This window comes from Podarcis vaucheri (assembly GCF_965113315.1).
Source record: "Podarcis vaucheri genome assembly, chromosome: 4".
NCBI classification, from domain to species: Eukaryota; Metazoa; Chordata; class Lepidosauria; order Squamata; family Lacertidae; genus Podarcis; species Podarcis vaucheri.
The window spans coordinates 5,641,785-5,660,742 of NC_138762.1; the positions used below are offsets into that span (position 1 = coordinate 5,641,785).

The following is an 18,958-nucleotide window of genomic DNA, read 5'->3' on the forward strand; positions in this document are numbered from 1 at the left end:
CAGCTGCTGGGTGACCTTGGGCCAGTCACACTTCTCTGAAGTCTCTCAGCCCCACTCACCTCACAGAGTGTTTGTTGTGGGGGAGGAAGGGAAAGGAGAATGTGAGCCGCTTTGAGACTCCTTCGGGTAGTGATAAAGCGGGATATCAAATCCAAACTCTTCTTCTTCTTCTTCAGTATAGAGCTGTAGAATTGCAGAATTGGAAGACACCCCCAAGGGTCAGGTAGTGTGGGAATCTCAGCTAAAAACATCCCATAATACAATCATACCTCAGGTTACGTCCCTTCATGTTATGTTCTTTCAGATTACATCCTGTGGCGACCCGGAAGTACCAAAAAGGGTTACTTCTGGGTTTAGCTGCTCGCACATGCGCAGAAGCGCAAAATGACATCATGCGCCGAAGCAGCGAATCGCAACCCGCGCATGCGCAGACGCGCCGCTGCGGGTTACGCTCTTTTCATGTTGCGAACAGGCCTCTGGAACGGATCCCGTTCAGAACCAGGGGTACCACTGTAATAATAATATTATAATAATTTATTATTTATACTCCACCCATCCGGCTTGGCTTCCCCAGCCACTCTTAGCGGCTCCCAACAGAACACCAATAACAATAATAAAAAAGCAACAACATCAAACATTAAAATCTTCCCAATACAGAGCTGCCTTCGGATGTCTTCTAAAAGTCAGATAGTTGTTTATTTCCTTGATATCTGAAGGTCAGGTGCCACCACCGAGAAGGCCCTCTGCCTGGTTCCTTGTAACTTGGCTTCTCGCGGGGAGGGAACCGCCAGAAGGCCCTCGGCGCTGGACCTCAGTGTCCAGGCAGAACGATGGGGGTGGAGATCCCCCTTCAGGTCTACCGAAGAGGTCGAAACTCCTGAATCCAGTCCGCATTTCTCACTGGTTCTTGGCGGTTTGGCCTCCTGAGGGAGGGGACCTGTCCAGGGTCTCCCCCCCCCAATGCATCCCACCCTCCTTCTCTCCTCCCACCCTCCAGGTCTCTCTAAATCTTCAGACCAGGCCTACATTGAATTTGAGAGCGTCGAGGCGATTGTGAAGACAGCCAGCAGGACCAAATTCTTCATAGAGTTCTACTCTGCCTGCCTAGAAGGTAGGTGTGTGTGTGTGTTTGGGGGTGTCTTTGTGGAAATAGCCACCCTGGCCGGGGCTGACCCTTAACTTCTGTTAAGACTACTGTAATTTGCTCTACTTGGGGCTGCCCTTGAAGCTGTCCCACAAACTCCAGCGGGTGCAGAATGCTGCCCCGAGGCTCCTCATGGGGTCTCTGCCATGGGAGCATATTCACCCAGTGCTCCACCAGTTGCACTGGCTCCCGGTGGAGTACAGGATCAGGTTTAAGGTGCTGGTTTTGACCTTTAAAGCCCTTTGTGGCTTAGGGCCCTCGTATTTACAGGACCGCCTCTCCTGGTCTGCCCCACAGAGGACGTTAAGGTCCATGAATAACCATAGTTTAGAGGTCCCGGGCCCTAAGGAAGTCAGACTATCCTCCACCAGTGCCAGGGCCTTCTCAGTGATGGCTCCAACCTGGTGGAATGCTCTGTCCCCTGAGACCAGGGCCCTTCAGGATTTAACTTCCTTTCTCAGGGCCTGTAAAACAGAGCTATTCCGCCTGGCTTTCAATTTGAACTTTGCCTGATCTTTTATTCCCCTTCCCTCCCTCCCTCTCCCCTTTTTATGAAGATTCCCCGCTCTGGGATCCCACAGCTAATTCTCCCCTGGTCTCCTCACTGGCCCAGATAGGACTAATTTAGCCAGCTAGCCCTGGTGATCATCTAATGTTTATTGGATGGCTTTCCCCCCTAAATTGATTTTTGAATTCTGAATTTATTATTCATGTTTTATACTGTATTTTATGATGATTCTTGTTGTATCAATTAAGTGTTTTAAATTTGTTGTTAGCCGCCCTGAGCCCGGTTTTTTGAACCGGGAAGGGCAGGGTATAAATAAAAAATTATTATTATTATTATTATTATTATTATTATTATTATTATTATTAACTTCCACCTCCCTCTCCCAGAATTCAAGAAGAGCTTTGAGAACGATTCGCAGAGCAGTGACAACATCAACTTCTTGAAAGTGCAGTGGTCGTCCCGGCAGCTGCCGACGGTGAGGCGACTCTTCCTCCTCTTTCCCCCATGCCCTCCTGCCAGCGTCTGACAGTTTGGGGGCGCAGAAGGTCCCTGATTCGCATGAGGCCGAGAGGGGCCCAGGGGCCTATCGGAACCGGGGGGGGGGGGGGAGAGAGGAGCCTCTCCTGAGAGGCACACTCCATCTGGTCACCTGTATTGTGCCAATACCTCTGGCACCAACCTGAAGTTCGTTGGAGGCGCATTCCAAGGGGCAGGTGCCACCACGCTAAAGGCCCTGCTGTTAGTGGCCTTAAGATATGGTTACCAGATTTTTTTTCAATGAATCCGGGGACACTTTTATTTTTATTTTTTGGAAGCTGAGTAGCAACAGGGAGTCAGTAGTGGGGATGGTGAGGCAAAAGACCCTGGACCCAAGGACACATGCATATTGTATAAAGGTGCAAAGCCCTTCTTTCGCACCCTGTGAAACATAAATGCACAGAGTTTTTAAAAAACTGGGCAACGGCTGCCCACCCGTGACTCCCGAGCCTCCCCCAATCAGTCAAAACAAAGGGGGAAGGGGGCAAGAGATCGCACAAGACACATCCTATGCGCACAAGACACATCATATGGGGGACTTCCGGCGAGGAAAAATGGCAGCTGCCACAGCATGGAGCAGCTCCTGAAGCCAGCCAGAGCCAACTGTGCTACCAGGCTGACTCCGGGCTGCTGAGGCTGCCGCTGCCACGTTTTCCGGGGACAGATTTGCAAATCTGGGGACATTCCGGGGACGGAATTTGTCCGGGGACAGATTTGCAAATCCGGGACTGTCCCCAGGAACTGGGGACGTCTGGTAAACCTACCTTAAGACACCCCTCTGGAGCAAACAGAGCCACTAAGCTTGTCTCCTCTTGAGATTCAAAGTAAACCTGTCCAAACATTTGGTGCGTTGACGCTCCCGTTGGCCTCGACTCATCCCCTTTCGTTCTTCTGCCTGCAGCTCAAGCCCATCCTCTCCGACATTGAATACCTCCAAGACCAGCACATCCTCTTGACGGTCAAATCTCTGGATGGCTACGAGTCCTATGGTAAGGAGCTGGGAAGTTCCCGGAGGTGGTGGTGGGGAACCGGGTGTGTGGCAGAACCAGGCACGCTGGACCTAGAAGTGGACTTTTGTCTGTGCATGGCAGTCTTGACAGGAAGGCGGGACTTCAGACTTCTGCAGGAACGCAGTCGCTGTTTTGCTATCCGCTTGCAGATTGAATCAGTTCACCGGTTTCAAGGCTCATAGAATCATAATCATATTAATTTATTATTTATACCCCGCCCATCTGGCACTCTGGTTGGCTCCCATCATCATCAAGCGATAAAACACCAGTCATTCATAACTTCCCTAATCAGGGCTGCCGTCAGATGTCTTCTAAAAGTCAGATAGTTGTTTATTTCCTTGACATCTGATGGGAGGGTGTTCCACAGGGCAGGTGCCACCACCGAGAAGGCCCTCTGCCTGGTTCTCGCAGGGAGGGAACAGCCAGAAGGCCCTCGGTGCTTGACCTCAGTGTCCGGGGTAGAGACACTCCTTCAGTTATACTGCGCCAAGGCTGTTTATGTGGGAAGGTCTACTTTAGCAGAGTTAAACAATCCCCTTTATAAGTTTATGCAGCAACCAGTTTGTTGCTGACTCGTCTGAGTTCTACTAATAAAGATGCCATCCTGGTTAAAAATCCCTTTGAATCCATCTTAAAGAATACACACACGAATCTGATTCATGTTAAGATAAAACTATTTTACTCTCAGATTCATTCAGGTTTACAGAACTGTACCTGAAAGCAGGCTTAGGTTACATAACAAAAAATAAACTATAGCAGAGGGAAGTTGGTCCTAAGGTGACTGCAAGTGGCTTAGGGCCCTCGTACCTAGTTTACAGGTCCCGGGCCCTAAGGAAATCAGATTATCCTCTGCCAGGGCCTTTTCAGTGATGGCTCCGACCTGGTGGAATGCTCTGTCCCATGAGACCAGGATTTAACCTGCAGGATTTAACCTCCTAACCTCTGTAAGACAGAGCTATTCTGCCTGGCCTTTAATTTGAATTCAGCCTGATCTTTTATTTCCCTTCTCTTCCCTCCCCCTCCCCTTTTATGAAGATCACCCGCTCTGAGACCCCACAGCTAATTCTCCCCTGGCCTCCTCGCTGGCCCAAGTAGGACCAATTCAGCCAGCTAGCCCTAATGTTTCCCCCCCCTAAAAGGCGAGGTGGGGGGCGAAGCTGCTTCCGCCGTGGCAATTGGGCTGGACCTCTCTTGCCCCTCGCCCCATGCCCTGACCCACCCTGCCTCTCCTTCCCCACGCAGGGGAGTGTGTCATTGCACTCAAGTCCATGATTGGCAGCACTGCCCAGCAGTTCCTCACCTACCTGTCCCACCGTGGCGAGGAGACGGGCAACATCCGGGGCTCCATGAAGGTGCGGGTTCCAGCGGAGCGGATGGGGACCCGCGAGAGGCTCTACGGTGAGGAGCAGGAGAGGGAGGGGGCTGCCAGCACGAGGGGCGGGGGGTTGCGATGGGGGCACCCTCGGCTCTCCACAGTGTGCTCAGCTAAGGTGGGTTTTTATTTTCTGGGTTTTTCTATGCTGCAAAGCACCTTGGGACCTTCCACTGAAGGCGATGCTGAGCATAGCAGTAATTTACTATTAATTATTCCATCTAAATCAGACTGGCAAAATAAAATAAGAGAGTACGCTGAGCTGGCGAGACTTATCAGCGAGGCTACGAGACGTTAACCGAGGAAAAATTTATCAGAGAGTGGGACATATACAGAGTCTGTGTAAAAGAACATTGTCAAAATATTAATCTGCTGGCAGGTTTTGATTGAACTTCGGTGTGCAAGTAGGATATTATAAAATAAATTTTATAGCAAGTTAAATAACATGGAGGAAAGGAAGTTAAGAGTGCGTATTTAAGGAATTTGATTTGGGAACACAATGGGAAGATTGGAGGTCATGTTAAATTCAATTACAAATTCATGTACAAGGCAAGTGATCAGTTAAGGAATGAATGATTGATTATTTTTGTTCTTCTATTTTGTTTTCAACATCCATTGAACATTTCTGTTATAAAGCTTTTAACCAATAAAGCATTTAATTTAAAAAAAAAAGACGATGCTGATAATAACAGTAATTTGTTATTATTCATTGCATCTATATCCCCTAAGGGGGGCCTGTGGCTCACCCCCTTCCTCGTTTAATCCCCCACGACAACCCTGGGGGGGGTGGGCCAGGCTGAGAGGCAGGGACTGGCCCCCAAGGTCACCCACTGACCTTCGTGGGAATTTGAACCCTGACCTCTCCCAGGTCCCGGCCCAGAACTCTAACCACTACGCAACTGGCTGCTGGCGATGAGGGTGAAACCCAGTAGATGATAATGAACATAATGTTGTTCTGCTGGGTGGGTCAACATCTAAAGCAGAGGGTGGGGAACCCCCATCCCACAGGCCAATCCTGGCCCCACTGGCAGGGGTGCCCCCGAATGAGAGGGCTTTAAAAGAAGATGGGAAGATTCAGGGAAGGAGAGAGATATTAGCCTCTGCTCCTCTGCCTCCACAGTTGGAGGCCGTGATGTTTCTGAATAGCAGTTTCTAGATAACTCAGCAGAGGAGAGTTGCTCTGTGTTCGAATCCTGATTGCAAGTTTCCAACCGGCATCTGGTTTGCCGCTGAGAGAACAGGATCCTGGACTAAGATGCTCCACTGGGCTGGACCAGCAGGGCCCTTCTTAACGTTCTTCAATTTTATCAGCCCTGTGCAAATCCCGATTTTATTCTGATTTGGAGAAATGTAGTTTGTGCAAACGGCCTTGATTTACTGCAAGGCGGATAAGTCCACCCCAGGGTTGGATCCGCACTCAGAGCCTGTTCTGCTTCCCCTCCCACAGAATGGATCAGCATCGATAAGGACGAGACGGGAGCCGCCAAAGGGAAACTTCAGCCGGTAGCAACGCGGACCAACCTTGACTACACAAAGTAAGACTCTGGGAGCGGGGCCACCGCCTTGAAGCGGTCTGGAGGGAAGAGGGGCAACTTCCAGGACAGGAACTGCAATGGCTAGGCAGGATCAAAGCAGCAGAGCAAAACCGCTCTCCTTTTTAAAAGCAAAACCTGCCTCCATTTCTTCCCAGTTTCCTTGAAAGGCAAAGACTGGACTGGGGGTGCTGTGCATTTATTTGTTTATTGCATTTACATTCCACCCTTTTCTCCTTGGAGCTCAGTTTGGCGTACACGGTTCTCCCCCCCCCCCTTCTCTAATCCCCACAACAATCCTGGGAGGCAAGCTAGGCTGAGAGGCAGTAACTGGCCCAGTGAGCTTCATGGCCACGTGGGGGATTTGAACCCTGCCCTCCCAGGTCCTAGTCCGACACTCTAACCACTGTGCCACACTGCCACATTTTTAAGAGGCTTGGGTGCTCAGCTTTCAAAGGGTGCCATTGCATGCAATTGCCATACAGTGGTACCTCGGGTTAAGTACTTAATTCGTTCCGGAGGTCCGTACTTAACCTGAAACTGTTCTTAACCTGAAGCACCACTTTAGCTATTGCGGCCTCCTGCTGCTGCCGCACCGCCGGAGCGCAATTTCTGTTCTCATCCTGAAGCAAAGTGCTTAACCTGAAGCACTATTTCTGGTTTAGCAGAGTCTGTAAACTGAAGCGTATGTAACCTGAAGTGTACGTAACCTGAAGCGTATGTAACCTGAGGTACCACTGTATTAAGTAAACCACTTGGAGATATTTTTTGATAGGTATCCAGTCTTGCTGAACAATAAAATAAAAGCCAGTGGTGACCAGCTTTTTGCTGTTCCGCTCAGGCCCTGCATGTGGGGCTCCCACAGGGGCCCCTGTTTGGCCCCTGTGGCCCTTTAGTCTGACCTAGCAGCTAGAAATGCTTACGTTCCTCACGTTCCTCAGGAGTGTGGTAAGGAAAGAGATTCAGGCAGCCTCCTGGGCTTAAAGGCCTCATCGTTGCGCCTTCTCAAACCTTTCCATCCGCTAGATCTGTGGGGCGCAAACATTCCCCTGGGGACGCCCCGGCAATGGCCGCCTGCCCCGTTGGGAAGCTCTTAGACGATCTGGAGAAGCCCGGCACCCAGACAGCCAGCCGCCCGCCGGCTCCCCATCGCGGCACCTCCAGAGATGAGGCGTCCCAGGGCAGGTGAGTGACCTGCGAATGGATCGTGGAATCATAGCAAATGTTGGGTCTTTAGGAAAGGGGTGAACCCAACCCAGCAAGGGAAGTGAATTAAGTTGCTGGCAGTGTCCCACATTGACCAAGGACTCGCATCTGGTCCTCAGCAGCTAATGTGGCTACCTGCCCATTATCATGGTTGGGGATGCCGGTGGCGCTGTGGTCTAAACCACTGAGCCTCTTGGGCTTGCCGATCAGAAGGTTGGTGGTTCAAATCCCTGCGAGGGGGTGATCTCCCGTTGTCCGGTCCCTGCTCCTGCCAACCTAGCAGTTTGAAAGCAGACCAGTTCAAGTAGATAAATAGGTACCGCTCCAGCGGGAAGGTAAACGGCGTTTCCGTGCGCTCTGCTTTCCATCACGGTGTTCTGTTGCGCCAGAAGCGGTTTAGTCATGCTGGCCGCATGACTCGGAAAGCTGTCTGTGGACAAACGCCGGCTCCTTCAGCCTGAAGTGAGATGAAAGCTGTCGGAATGTTGTGGGTAACAGGAGAGGATATATTGATTAATATTATCCTTCCTAACTCTCTTAAGAATCTCTTAAGTTCTGTTATTTCTGGTAAGACCCCTTTGATTCCCTCCTTAAAAGATTAAAGAAACAACAGTCTTGTTCATAAGTAACAAAAAGAAGTTTACTCACGATCAGGCAGAGCACAGTGTGATTGATCCCTGAAGGCAGGCTTTAGGCTTAAGGTTACAAATATGTACAAATAGGTTACCCCGTATGGGAGATAACCCAGGGACTGCTGGCTGAAAGTGCGGTCCAGGTGAAGCAGGAAGCAGGCAGGACAAAAAAGAGAAGGAAAGGGAAGATGGCTGTGTGACTTGGCCTTTTACCAGGTCTGGAAAGGTCACACCCACCTACTGGTCACATGCAAAGGAAGGATGCTCCAGCCAGGAGGAACAGGAAGTTCAACTGGCTGGACCAACATCTCCTGCATATCCACTCTAGGCAAACAAGGAATGTTGTACTTGACTGCTCCAGTGGATTACATTCCACAAACGCAGCACCCCATAGTCACCTTTGACTGGACTCAACCGTCCAGGGGTCCTTTACCTTTTACCTTTTATTGTCACAGTGCAAAGTGATTGCTTTGGTCCAAGGAGACTCCTGCATTTCAGGGGGTTGGACGAAATGACCCTCGAGATCCCTCCCATTCTACGTTTTATGTGATACGACTTAAGCAAAAAAATAAAATTATCGGATGAAAAGCTTCGTCTTGTTCCTAATTGCCTCGGCTGTCCCTCCTGTTTCCTGCCCAGGCCCAGGCCGGACGCCCCCCCGGATCCCGACGGGCCCCCCCTGAAGAACAGCTTCAACAACCCAGCCTACTACGTCCTGGAGGGGGTCCCGCACCAGCTGCTGGTCTCGGATCTGCCCCCGGCGACGGCGGCCAAGCCCCCCGCCCCCAGGAACAAAGTCCAGATCACAGTGCCCATCCAAGCTGAGCACCGGCGGCCGCAGCAGCCCCCCTGCCGGGCAGAGGAGAGCTCAGAGGAGGAGGAGCAAGGGGTCCTCAACCTGCCGCCCCCCGACTTCCCCCCACCCCCCTTGCCCAAGCTGGTGGAGTTTGACGTCTCCGGGGACTCCTTCTACACACCCGCGGCGACACGGGTGGAAGAGCACGGAGCCAGCAAGGCCCGAGCGACCGTGGCCTTCAGCGAGCCCCTGGAGGCCAAGCCCCCCAAGGTCCACCCCAGGCCGGCTCCCTCCCTGGGGCCAGGGTTCCTGATGGAGCCCCCCAATGCCCCCCAGGGGCCCGGGGGTCCCCTGGACGACCGCTCCTGCTCCGTCCTCCAGATGGCCAAGACCCTCAGCGAGGTGGACTATGCCGGCGGCAGCAACGGCGGCGCGCTGGGCAGGGAGCAGTCGGGACGGCCCCCAGCACACCCCCTGACCAAAGTGAGGCTGGATCTGCCCCACCACCGGTGCCTGCACCCCGACTACAGCCGCCCCATCGCCTTCCCCCCACGGTCCATTCGCGAGAGCATCGAGGAAGACCTGGCAGAAGAGGTACGCTCTGGGGGTGGGGAGGAGGGAAAGAGGGAGGAAGGACCTCCCCTGCTAAATGGGGGGTGCACTGTACCCATTGGGGATCCAGCCCCCCCCCCCAGTCAAAATGAGTGGGAGAGGGGTGGAGTCCTTGGGAAATAGAGATGCAACTTGCAGAATCCACTTTCTTCTTTAGAAACGGGGGCAGGAGAGCAAGCAGAATTTGGGCGAGGGTCGGGAGAGGCAGCTCTGGGGAGTTTGGGAAGGGGGTGTCAGCCCCTCTGGCCAGCAAGACCCAAATTGCCCCAGATGTTCTTCACCCCTGGACCCAAAGCAAAGTGGGGAAATCTCCAGGACTGACAGGGTCTGAAGATTTCATCAGGATCAATATTTCCCAGCACTGAATTTCTGCCCTTCCTTTCCACAAGGCGCTTGTGATTCCGTAGAACCTCGTGTGCACGTCTCCTCCTCTTCTCTTTCCCTCCCTTTCTGTAAAAGCATTTTGATACCACTTAATATTTCAGAAATCTCCAAGGGGCTGTCTAAAAACAAACTAAACAATGTAATTAAAACTTGAAAACTAAAACACATCCTAAAACCAGTGTAAGGTAAAGGGACCCCTGACCATTAGGTCCAGTCACGAATGACTCTGGGGTTGTGGTGCTCATCTCGCTTTACTGGCCGAGGGAGCCGGCGTACAGCTTCCGGGTCATGTGGCCAGCATGACTAAGCCGCTTTTGGCGAACCAGAGCAGCGCACGGAAACACCGTTTACCTTCCCGCCGAAGTTGTACCTATTTATCTACTTGCACTCTGGCGTGCTTTCCAACTGCTAGGTTGGCAGGAGCAGGGACCAAGCAACGGGAGCTCACCCCGTCAGGGGGATTCGAACCGCCGACGTTCTGATCGGCAAGCCCTAGGCTCTGTGGTTTAACCCACAGCACCACCCGCGTCCAAAACCAGTGTAGGCATGGACAAATAAGAGAGACAATGGAGCGTGCCTCCGGGGGTGAACTCAAACCTCTGGAGAATCACAGCCCCTGCTGTGGCCGCAGAAGATGGCTATGCTGTCTCCTCTTGTCTAAGCTAAACATACCCAGCTCCTTCAACCGTTCCTCCCAGGGCTTGGCTTGCAGGCCCTCAATCCTCTAGTCGCCCTCCTCTGCCCACCTTCCAGCTTGTCAGTTTCCTTTGTCTGATGTGTCTGTCCCTCTGCCGCCCCTCAGACCCTTAGCCAGGACGGCCGCAGCAGCTCCAGGCAGAGTGAGTCCAGTGTGGGCGAGTGGCTGAGAGCGATTGGCATGGAGAAATACGAGGAGGGCTTGATCCACAACGGCTGGGACGACCTGGAGTTCCTCAGGTGAGTCTCCTCCAGGGCACCCTCTTCCTTATAATAAATAATAATAAATTTTATTTATACCCTGCCCTCCCAAGCCAAGACCGGGCTCAGGGCGGCTAACACCCGATATAAAACAAATTGATTGAAATGCAACTTAAAAACAAGATTAAAGTACAACATTGAAACATTTAAATATTAAAATACAGCCTCCTTTCAATGGAAACTCAAATCAAAAACTTTTTTTGGGATGAAAACGTCAAGTCTTCACCAAGGCTAACTTTCCAGCCAGTGTGGTGCAGTGGTTAAGAGCGGTAGTCTCGTAATCTGGTGAACCGGGTTCGCGTCTCCGCTCCTCCACCTGCAGCTGCTGGGTGACCTTGGGCCAGTCACACTTCTCTGAAGTCTCTCAGCCCCACTCACCTCACAGAGTGTTTGTTGTGGGCGAGGAAGGGAAAGGAGAATGTGAGCCGCTTTGAGACTCCTTAAAGGGAGTGATAAAGCAGGATATCAAATCCAAACTCTTTTTCTTCTTCTTCTTCCTACATGGGCCAGAAAAAAACCAGGGAAGTCCCCAAATAGGAGTTCCATCACAGGAGGGGAAAGAAAAAAAATAAGAGGGGGGGATCAAGTTGATTCCAAGCCAAAGGCCAGGCAGAGCAACTCTGTCTTACAGGCCCTGCGGAAAGAAATCAGATCCTGCAGGGCCCTGGTCTCATGAGGCAGAGCGTTCCACCAGGCCGGAGCCAGAGTTGAAAAGGCTCTGGTTGAGGCTAATCTGACTTCCTTAGGGCCCGGGACCTCTAGGGTGTTGCTATATATGGACCTTAAGGGCCTCCGTGGGGCAAACCGGCCACTTCTCTGCAGCGGCCCAGAACTCCGTTGCCAAATCCGGGAAGACGCCCAGGCTCAAGAATTTGGAGCCACTGGCCTGATCCAGCAGGCTCTTGTGTTTTTGTGTTCAAGGGTTTGGCAAACTGTCTTCGTTGAAGAGATCTTGCAAAAACTACATTTCTCCAGCTATAAGTATCAATTCAAAGTGATGATGCTGGAGGACTTCCGGGGAGGTGCCTCCGGTAATGGCGGAATTCCTCTGATCGGGAGGAATCTGCTCCGTGGGAATTTGGGTCTGGCCGCCACGGTGAAGGCGGAGACCCGTTAAAATCACAGGCGGGAGAAGCCTGTGAGCGTGGGATTCGGCGGGCACCTTTTGCGCCTCCCCCACTCGCGGGGAACCCCGGTTTTTGGGGGTCCGGAGCGACGTGGGGTGAGCGGCGCAGTGCATCGAATCGTCTGCTTCTTCCACGGAGCGAAGCCGCATAGCTGTTGCTGGAGATCGCTGACCTTTTCTTGTGGACAATTTGACTTTAAAGTAATTACCCGTGAGTAGAGCTGAAGCGGAAGAATTGGATTTCTAAATGTTTAATTTGGTACCGTAACGGGGAGGTTCAAAACAGGAAGTCCTTCCCCTTTTGTAAATAGACTGAGGCAATGAAGTTGCAAGCTGGAGTCTTGGAAAGGCTTTTGTAAAAGATTAAATTTCCATCGGCAAAGAACATTAAACCCCCTCTTGGAGGCAGGAGAAGAGAGGGGGACTGAGTATGCCTGTGGGAGAGAGCGAAGAGATTTAAAACACCGCCGCTCTGAAACGGGCTGCTAGCAGGACTGGCGTCTTTTGGAATGTTCATTGACAGCGTTTAGATCGTTCATTGACAGCTAGCTAAACAAGAGAAATACATTGTTTCTACTGTCTCCGGCTGCTTTAAAAAGGAGTAAAAGTAACTGAAAATTGAAACTAATTTTGGATTGTTTAAAAGAGGATACTATTGACTATTACAAATAGAAACTGTTTCCCCCTAGTGGAAGCCTTTGAAACTGGTTGCTTTACAAGAGCTGGGCTAGGGGAATTTCCAGCTGCAAGTTAAAAACCGTGAGACTCTGGGACTGACCTTGAATCTTTTAAGTGTTATGGTAAATGGAAGAGGAAAAATAGACCGGTCAACTGCTGACAAAACATTAAGGTCTGGGAGGACTTGGCAACAATCCAGGAGAGGTCCATCATCAGGCCCCCTGCTCCTTCTGTCGCTGCCTTTGTATCAGTATATTTAAAACCAAGAGGAATGTCGACAGAAGAGGTTTTAGTGGCTGCATTATATAAGATAAATGACTCACTGGATCAGCTTAACAGGAAAATGGACACGATAAATGCGAAAGTGGATGTTTCAATTACTGAAATTAACTTAAATACAGAAAGTATACATAATACCAATACAGAAACCACCCAGAAATTGATACAGGAACCTACTTTGATACAGCAAACTGCGGAGGTAGCCAGGGAAAAAGCCGTTGCTGCTGAATGTAAAGTAACACAACTGGAGAGAAAGAGAAAGAGAGCCCCAGCCCTACAGAGGCAATTTGATGAACATAAGTTGACGCTTGCTATGACTGAACTTAAAGAAAAACAGACGAATTTGAGGATTAGAGTTCACCTTTGGTGAACCCAAGGATTAAGACACTTTGGGAGATGATTCATAACGAAATGGAAAAGGTATTTAAATATACCCTTTTGAAGAAACCAGAGGCCTTTCTCCTGGGCATGGTCGGCCAATTGGTGTTAAAGAAGGATAGAAATTTTTTCACGTATGCAACAATAGCAGCAAGAATACTCATTGTGAAGTATTGGAAGACACAAGATTTATCTACCTGGGAAGAATGGCAGATGAAGTTGATGGACTATATGGAATTGGCGGAAATGACTGGCAGAAATCCGAGACCAGGGAAAAGAGTCGGTGGAAGAAGACTGGAAAAAGTTTAAGACTATTTATAGGAATACTGTAAAAATAATGAATGTTAGAAAAATGTTGGAATGAAGTTATATGGCTTTAGTAGAAATGCTATAAGGAATCAAGTATAAACAGATTAATAGAGTATTAAAGGGAAAAATAAGGTTAGAATGTGTTAAGATAATTATAGGATAGAAAACAGAGGAAGATGGAAAGAAATTGCTGAAACAATTAACAGAAGTGGAATACAAAAAGGGAGGTGTGAGGAGGTCGTGGAAATAAGGGAATGAAAGATAAGATATTGAAATTGTTCTGTGTTTTAAATGGTTTGTGTCTTGTTTTGTTAGTCTTACGTGTTAGTGTTTTGTAGTGTTTTTGTATTGTATTATATTGCTGTATTTTTTGTGTGTTTGTTTTTCTGTTTGGTTGTGTTTAAATGGTTGGAAAATTAATAAATATTATTTTTTTAAAAAAAACACAAAGTGATGATGCTGACCTTGAAAGCCCTAAACGGCCTCAGCCCTGTATACCTAAAGGAGCATCTCCACCCCCATTGTCCAGTCCGGAGACTGAGGTCCAGCTCCGAGGGCCTTCCGGGGGTTCCCTCCCTGCGAGAAGAGAGGTTACAGGGCTTTCCCAGTAGAGGCACCCACCCTGTGGAAAGCCCTCCCACCAGATGCCAAGGAGATAAATAACTACCTGACTTTTAGAAGACCTCTCAAGGCAGCCCTGTTATAGGGATGGTTTTAATGTGTGGTGTTCAGTTGTGTTGTATACCCTGTTGGAAGCTGCCCAGAGTGACTGGGGCAACCCAGTCAGACGGGCAGGATACAAAAATTAATTGATTGATTGATTGATTATTATTAGTATCCAAATGGTGGAGCTCGAATGGCCATTTTTTTTTGCTATGTAGCATGATTTCACTCCTTACACAAATATTGAGGCATGTGGTCACTGAGCATCATAGTTATAGTCTGAGCAGAGGGCCTGGGCAAGCCTTTGAGGGTGGACCAGGCCTGGGGGAAAGGGCTGGAGGAGGTGACTAAGGGCTTGGAGGTGACTTAAGACCCGTTGCTCAGTCCCTGCTCCTGCCAACCTAGCAGTTCAAAAGCACGGCAGTGCAAGTAGATCAATAGGTACTGCTCTGGCGGGAAGGTAAACAGCGTTTCCTTGCGCTGCTCTGGTTCGCCAGATGCGGCTTAGTCCTGCTGGCCACATGACCCGGAAGCTGTACGCCGGCTCCCTCAGCCAATAAAGCGAGATGAGCGCCGCAACCCCAGAGTCAGTCATGACCGGACCTAATGGTCAGGGGTCCCTTTACCTTTAAGGGCTTAAAGGTGTCATTCCTCTGGGCAGAGATAATACCTTGGTAGAAAGAGAGCATGGAAACAGAGGTCCTGGGTTAGAAGCGGAGAGAAATGAGGCCTGGGAGCTTGAGGTTGGCATTGAATGTGAGAAAATCCCTGGAGCAGGGGTCTGCAACCTTTAAGACAAAAAGAGCCACTTGGACCCATTTCTGAAGAAAAAAAGAACTGGGAGCCGCAAAACTCGTCATTATAAAAATAACTTTTTTGCCATTTTTTTCTTATTTCTTTGTTTGACCCCTCAGAATTACTCCTCCTCATAGAAATAAACATTAAATTAACAAGTTACCTTTTTGTGTGTGTGTGTTCGTCACTCCCCTTCAAAACAGTGACCAACGTACAAGCCCCCTTTCAATGCAGTGACCAGCGTACATGCCCCTTACCATGTAGCGGGTGGGTGGGCGGGAAGGTGATGTCGGGACGGTGCGTGACTAACACACACACCGCCCCCATGCGACGTCACAGCCAGTACAGCGCCCGCCACAGTGGGGAGTGTCGGGGCGCCCAATGCGCCTCCTCCCCTCGCTAGTATCCGCCCCGGAGCCGCGACAAAGGTGTAAAAGAGCCACATGCGGCTCCGGAGCCGCGGGTTGCAGACCCCTGCCCTGGAGGGATATCAGAAGAGGAGGAGTCCCAGCCATGGGGGTGGGAGCGGGTTTCAGCATCAGTGGGTGTGCTTTCTCAGGTGCTGCAGAGCATTATTTTGGCCACCGGGGGGCACTCGTTCCCCACTCTGTGCAGCATCCATTCCCTACAGGTGAGCTTGGAGGAAATTCCTTCTAGCCCAAACTTGGACCATCTTTCTCAGCGATAGCCAGAGCATGGCGAGACAGTCTGTGGGCAGGTAGGGTCTCAGCCTGCGTACCAGATGGAGCTGGGAGACAGGTGGTACATATGGGGAGAAGCTCCTGCCCAGGGGGGCCCTTGAGTCATGAACCAGGGGGTCCTCCGACCTTTCTCCGGGATGGCATCTTGGGGCGCAGTGGACATCGGTCCTCGATCCACCAAACCTCCTGGTTTCTGAGCCCTGAATCTCTTTCTCTGCTCCCTGCAGCGACATCACCGACGAGGACTTGGAAGAAGCTGGCGTGATGGACCCCAAGCACAAACGCCTCGTCCTGGAGAGCCTCAGGCTCAGGAAGTAGCGGGAATCTCCCTGCCCCCCCCCAGGACCCCCTTCCTTCCTTCCTTCCTTCCTTCCTTCTGGTTTTGAGCCCCTTCTCCTTCTCGCCCACCCTGTGCCACGTGTGAGGAGATGTCGGGGCGGCTGGCAGAGCATCAAGGAGCAGGTCTCCCCTCCTCCAGCCCCCCGGAGGGGAGGGACGATGGCAGAGCCAGACGGACACCCAAAGGTGTCCCCGAGACTTGGAGCCGACTGTGAGGTTGCCGAAGACCCAGCGCTGGCGCTTCCACGCCCCTCCTTGGCTCCTGCAAGGATCGGGACCCTCCCAGGCGGGGAACGGGGAAGCGCAAGTGGTCCAGGCTAAGCATTTCAGATCAACACCCTTAAACGCCCCTCCCCTCCTCTCTCTCCCCCCCCTCCACCTCCACCCACAACCCCTTTCCACCTCCTCTCTGTGCTGCTGGTTAAATTATTCTTATTTATTACAGCGAAAGAAGGATCCTTGCTTTTTGTTTTGTTTTGCTCTTCCTTTCAGAGAGCCACGTTTTCCCTTCTCCTGCCCTCAATGTGCCTCTGGACCAACTCTGGTTTATCGGGCAGGAGTTCCTGAATTGAGTGCCATTAACCCAGGCCCCTTTTACTGAGGCCAAGGGGCGGGGGGTGGATGGTGTGGGGACAGATCTGCCGGCTGTGTTCTGCTCTGCTGGTGGGTCTTGGCTTTGTGTCTCTCTCTGACCCAGGAACTGCTTTTGGGGGCCTTTCAGCCTGACTCTGGCCTCCTTGCTGTCTAGGCACGGTTTTCTCTGGGGCAATGCAAATGGAAATTTCTCATCGCCCCACAATCCCTCCAGAAGCCTTGGGGAATTGTTTTTGCCACCCAAGGGACGTTCCAGCCCCGGTTTGCTTCCCAGAGAGGATCTGCGTCACGCTCCTGTTGCATCGTCCCGCTTGGAAAGGCATCTCCTTCCCGTGACCAGCCTTCAGTGGGGCGGTGGGGAGCCCTCCCTCTTCTTCCTCTCAAGGCTGTTTCTTGCCTCCCAAGAAATATTATGCAACCTTCAGGGGCTCCCCGGGCAGCCCAAGGTGTTTGCTCACGTGCCTCTTGCTTTTCTAAGCATTCAGCCTTAAACAGACCCCACCTGCAGCTCTTCGCACAGTGTCTGAACAGCCCCGTGAACGACAATCTGCAAAATAACCTCAGGTAGCCCCAAACGTCTGAGCAAGGCCAGAGCTGTAGCTTGGGGGGTGGGGGGCAACTAGCCAGGTTTTTTGCCCCAGATGAAGCCTCCAGAGGGTCGGCGTTGAGGCCCCCAGCCTGTGTGCGCATGCAAATGTGCACAGGGGTGTGTGCCAAACTTGAGTCTTTGACCCGGGTGAAATGAAAGCCTCGCTTTGCCCCTGGCAAGAAAGTCTGCCAGGCAAATCCTGCAGGGAGATTGCGAAGCTCATTCAAACGCAGGGGCCAGGTAAGCAAGCAGCTCCCCAGAGCAGCCAATCAAGTGGAGCCAGCCAATGGGGGCGCATGGGATGCCTCTGCAAGGCGGGACAAATGCAGAACGGCTCCCTCTGCTGCTAGAGCGAGAGGTGCGAGATCAGTCTATCTGGGGCAGTGTTTCTCAAACTCGGTTCCCCAGCTGGCCTTAGACTACAACTCCCATCGTCCCTAGCCAGCAGGACCAGTAGGCAGGGATGATGGGAGTTGTAGTCCAGCCCATAGCTGTCAACTTTTCCCTTTTCTTGCGAGGAATCCTATTCGGAATAAGGGAATTTCTCTTTTAAAAAAGGGAAAAGTTGACAGCTATGGTCCAGCCACAGCTGGGGACCCAAGTCTGAGAAACACTTATCTGGGGAGTGGCTCCCCACGCTTCTCCCCGCCGCACGGTTTGTGTCTTGATCAGGTCAGCAGGCGAGGGCTCCTGGCTGTGCCCCTGCATGTATTGGTTGGGGCTGGAGTCTACCTCAGCAGCCCCTGCCGCCTTTCTTCCCAGGGGTCCTTCCTTTGCAGACCTTGAAGACACACGCGTGACCCAGGGTGTACAAGTGAGAAGTTGTCCTCCTCACTTTTCCCCTGAGCTCGGCGTCTTTTACCAGAGTCAGCTGTTCCCACGAAGTTTCCTTGTTTTGCTTACTCTTTGTCCTTGATCCGAGGAAGGCGGCTCACGCGATGCCTTTCTCCCATACGGATGCAAACCTCGGTGCCTGCAGGGAGACCGTTCCTTAGATCCAGGGCGGGGACCTGGATCTTGACAGTAAGACAGACTTGCAGAAGTCAGGAAGCAAGTTCTGGGTTCCAGCTTCAGCTTCTGCTCAACCTTCCCCCTTGGGTAATTGCTCTAATACCCCAGTGCCTTACTTTATAATATTGTTGGTGAGGGAGCTCTCCTACGTTCAGGAGGTTTCAAGGAAACCGCTTTGCCAGAGACCGTCTGGGACATTTTCACACCTCGGCAAAGGACCAGCTCTCTGAAATTAAAATGAAGGATCTCTCTCTGTGTGTGTTTTGTTCCTCCTGCGAAATTTGCTCCCAGGTGTGGGTTCAGTTATCATTATTTTCATTATTAGCGTTTGGTGTGAGTTCTAACCCTACTAAATTCTACTGTGCCGTATTTTATAGATGTACTTGTTGTTGTTTTAATGTTTTAATTTAATTGTCGTTTGGGACACTTTGTATACGCTTACTGTTTCGTGGGCTGAACCAGGAATCGTGATGATTTGCCCTCGTCCCCCCCCCAAAAAAAACAACCCCCCCGTGTTTGCATTTCATGTCCTTAGTTTGCCACCGCCTCCATCCTGACGCAATAAAAGGGCTTGTTTGCTTAAAGAAGTGCATCTCGCTGTCTTCTGAAATAGTGTTCAGGTTAAGAACTTTGCTTCAGGATGAGAACAGAAATCGTGTGGCAGCAGTGGGAGGCCCCATTAGCTAAAGTGGTGCTTCAGGTTAAGAACAGTTTCAGGTTAAGAACGGACCTCCAGAACGAATTAAGTACTTAGCCTGAGGTACCACTGTACACACAAACCCTTGGAACTGAACCCCCATGTCTGG

The 18,958-nt window shown here is 51.1% G+C and overlaps 1 protein-coding gene across 1 annotated transcript in view; it reads left to right on the plus strand.

Moving 5' to 3' along the window:
- The window catches only part of INPPL1 (inositol polyphosphate phosphatase like 1), an 83,804-nt gene extending 65,065 nt beyond the window's left edge, over nucleotides 1–18,739 (plus strand). Inside the window, exons 20-28 of the mRNA XM_082218998.1 lie at nucleotides 998–1,111; nucleotides 2,039–2,127; nucleotides 3,091–3,178; nucleotides 4,442–4,597; nucleotides 6,019–6,106; nucleotides 7,130–7,288; nucleotides 8,581–9,331; nucleotides 10,536–10,669; nucleotides 15,847–18,739. Coding sequence (XP_082075124.1) covers nucleotides 998–1,111; nucleotides 2,039–2,127; nucleotides 3,091–3,178; nucleotides 4,442–4,597; nucleotides 6,019–6,106; nucleotides 7,130–7,288; nucleotides 8,581–9,331; nucleotides 10,536–10,669; nucleotides 15,847–15,937 — 1,670 coding nt within the window. The 3' untranslated portion in view covers nucleotides 15,938–18,739. The remainder of the gene's footprint in view (nucleotides 1–997; nucleotides 1,112–2,038; nucleotides 2,128–3,090; nucleotides 3,179–4,441; nucleotides 4,598–6,018; nucleotides 6,107–7,129; nucleotides 7,289–8,580; nucleotides 9,332–10,535; nucleotides 10,670–15,846) is intronic.
- The last annotated feature ends 219 nt before the right edge of the window (nucleotides 18,740–18,958 follow it).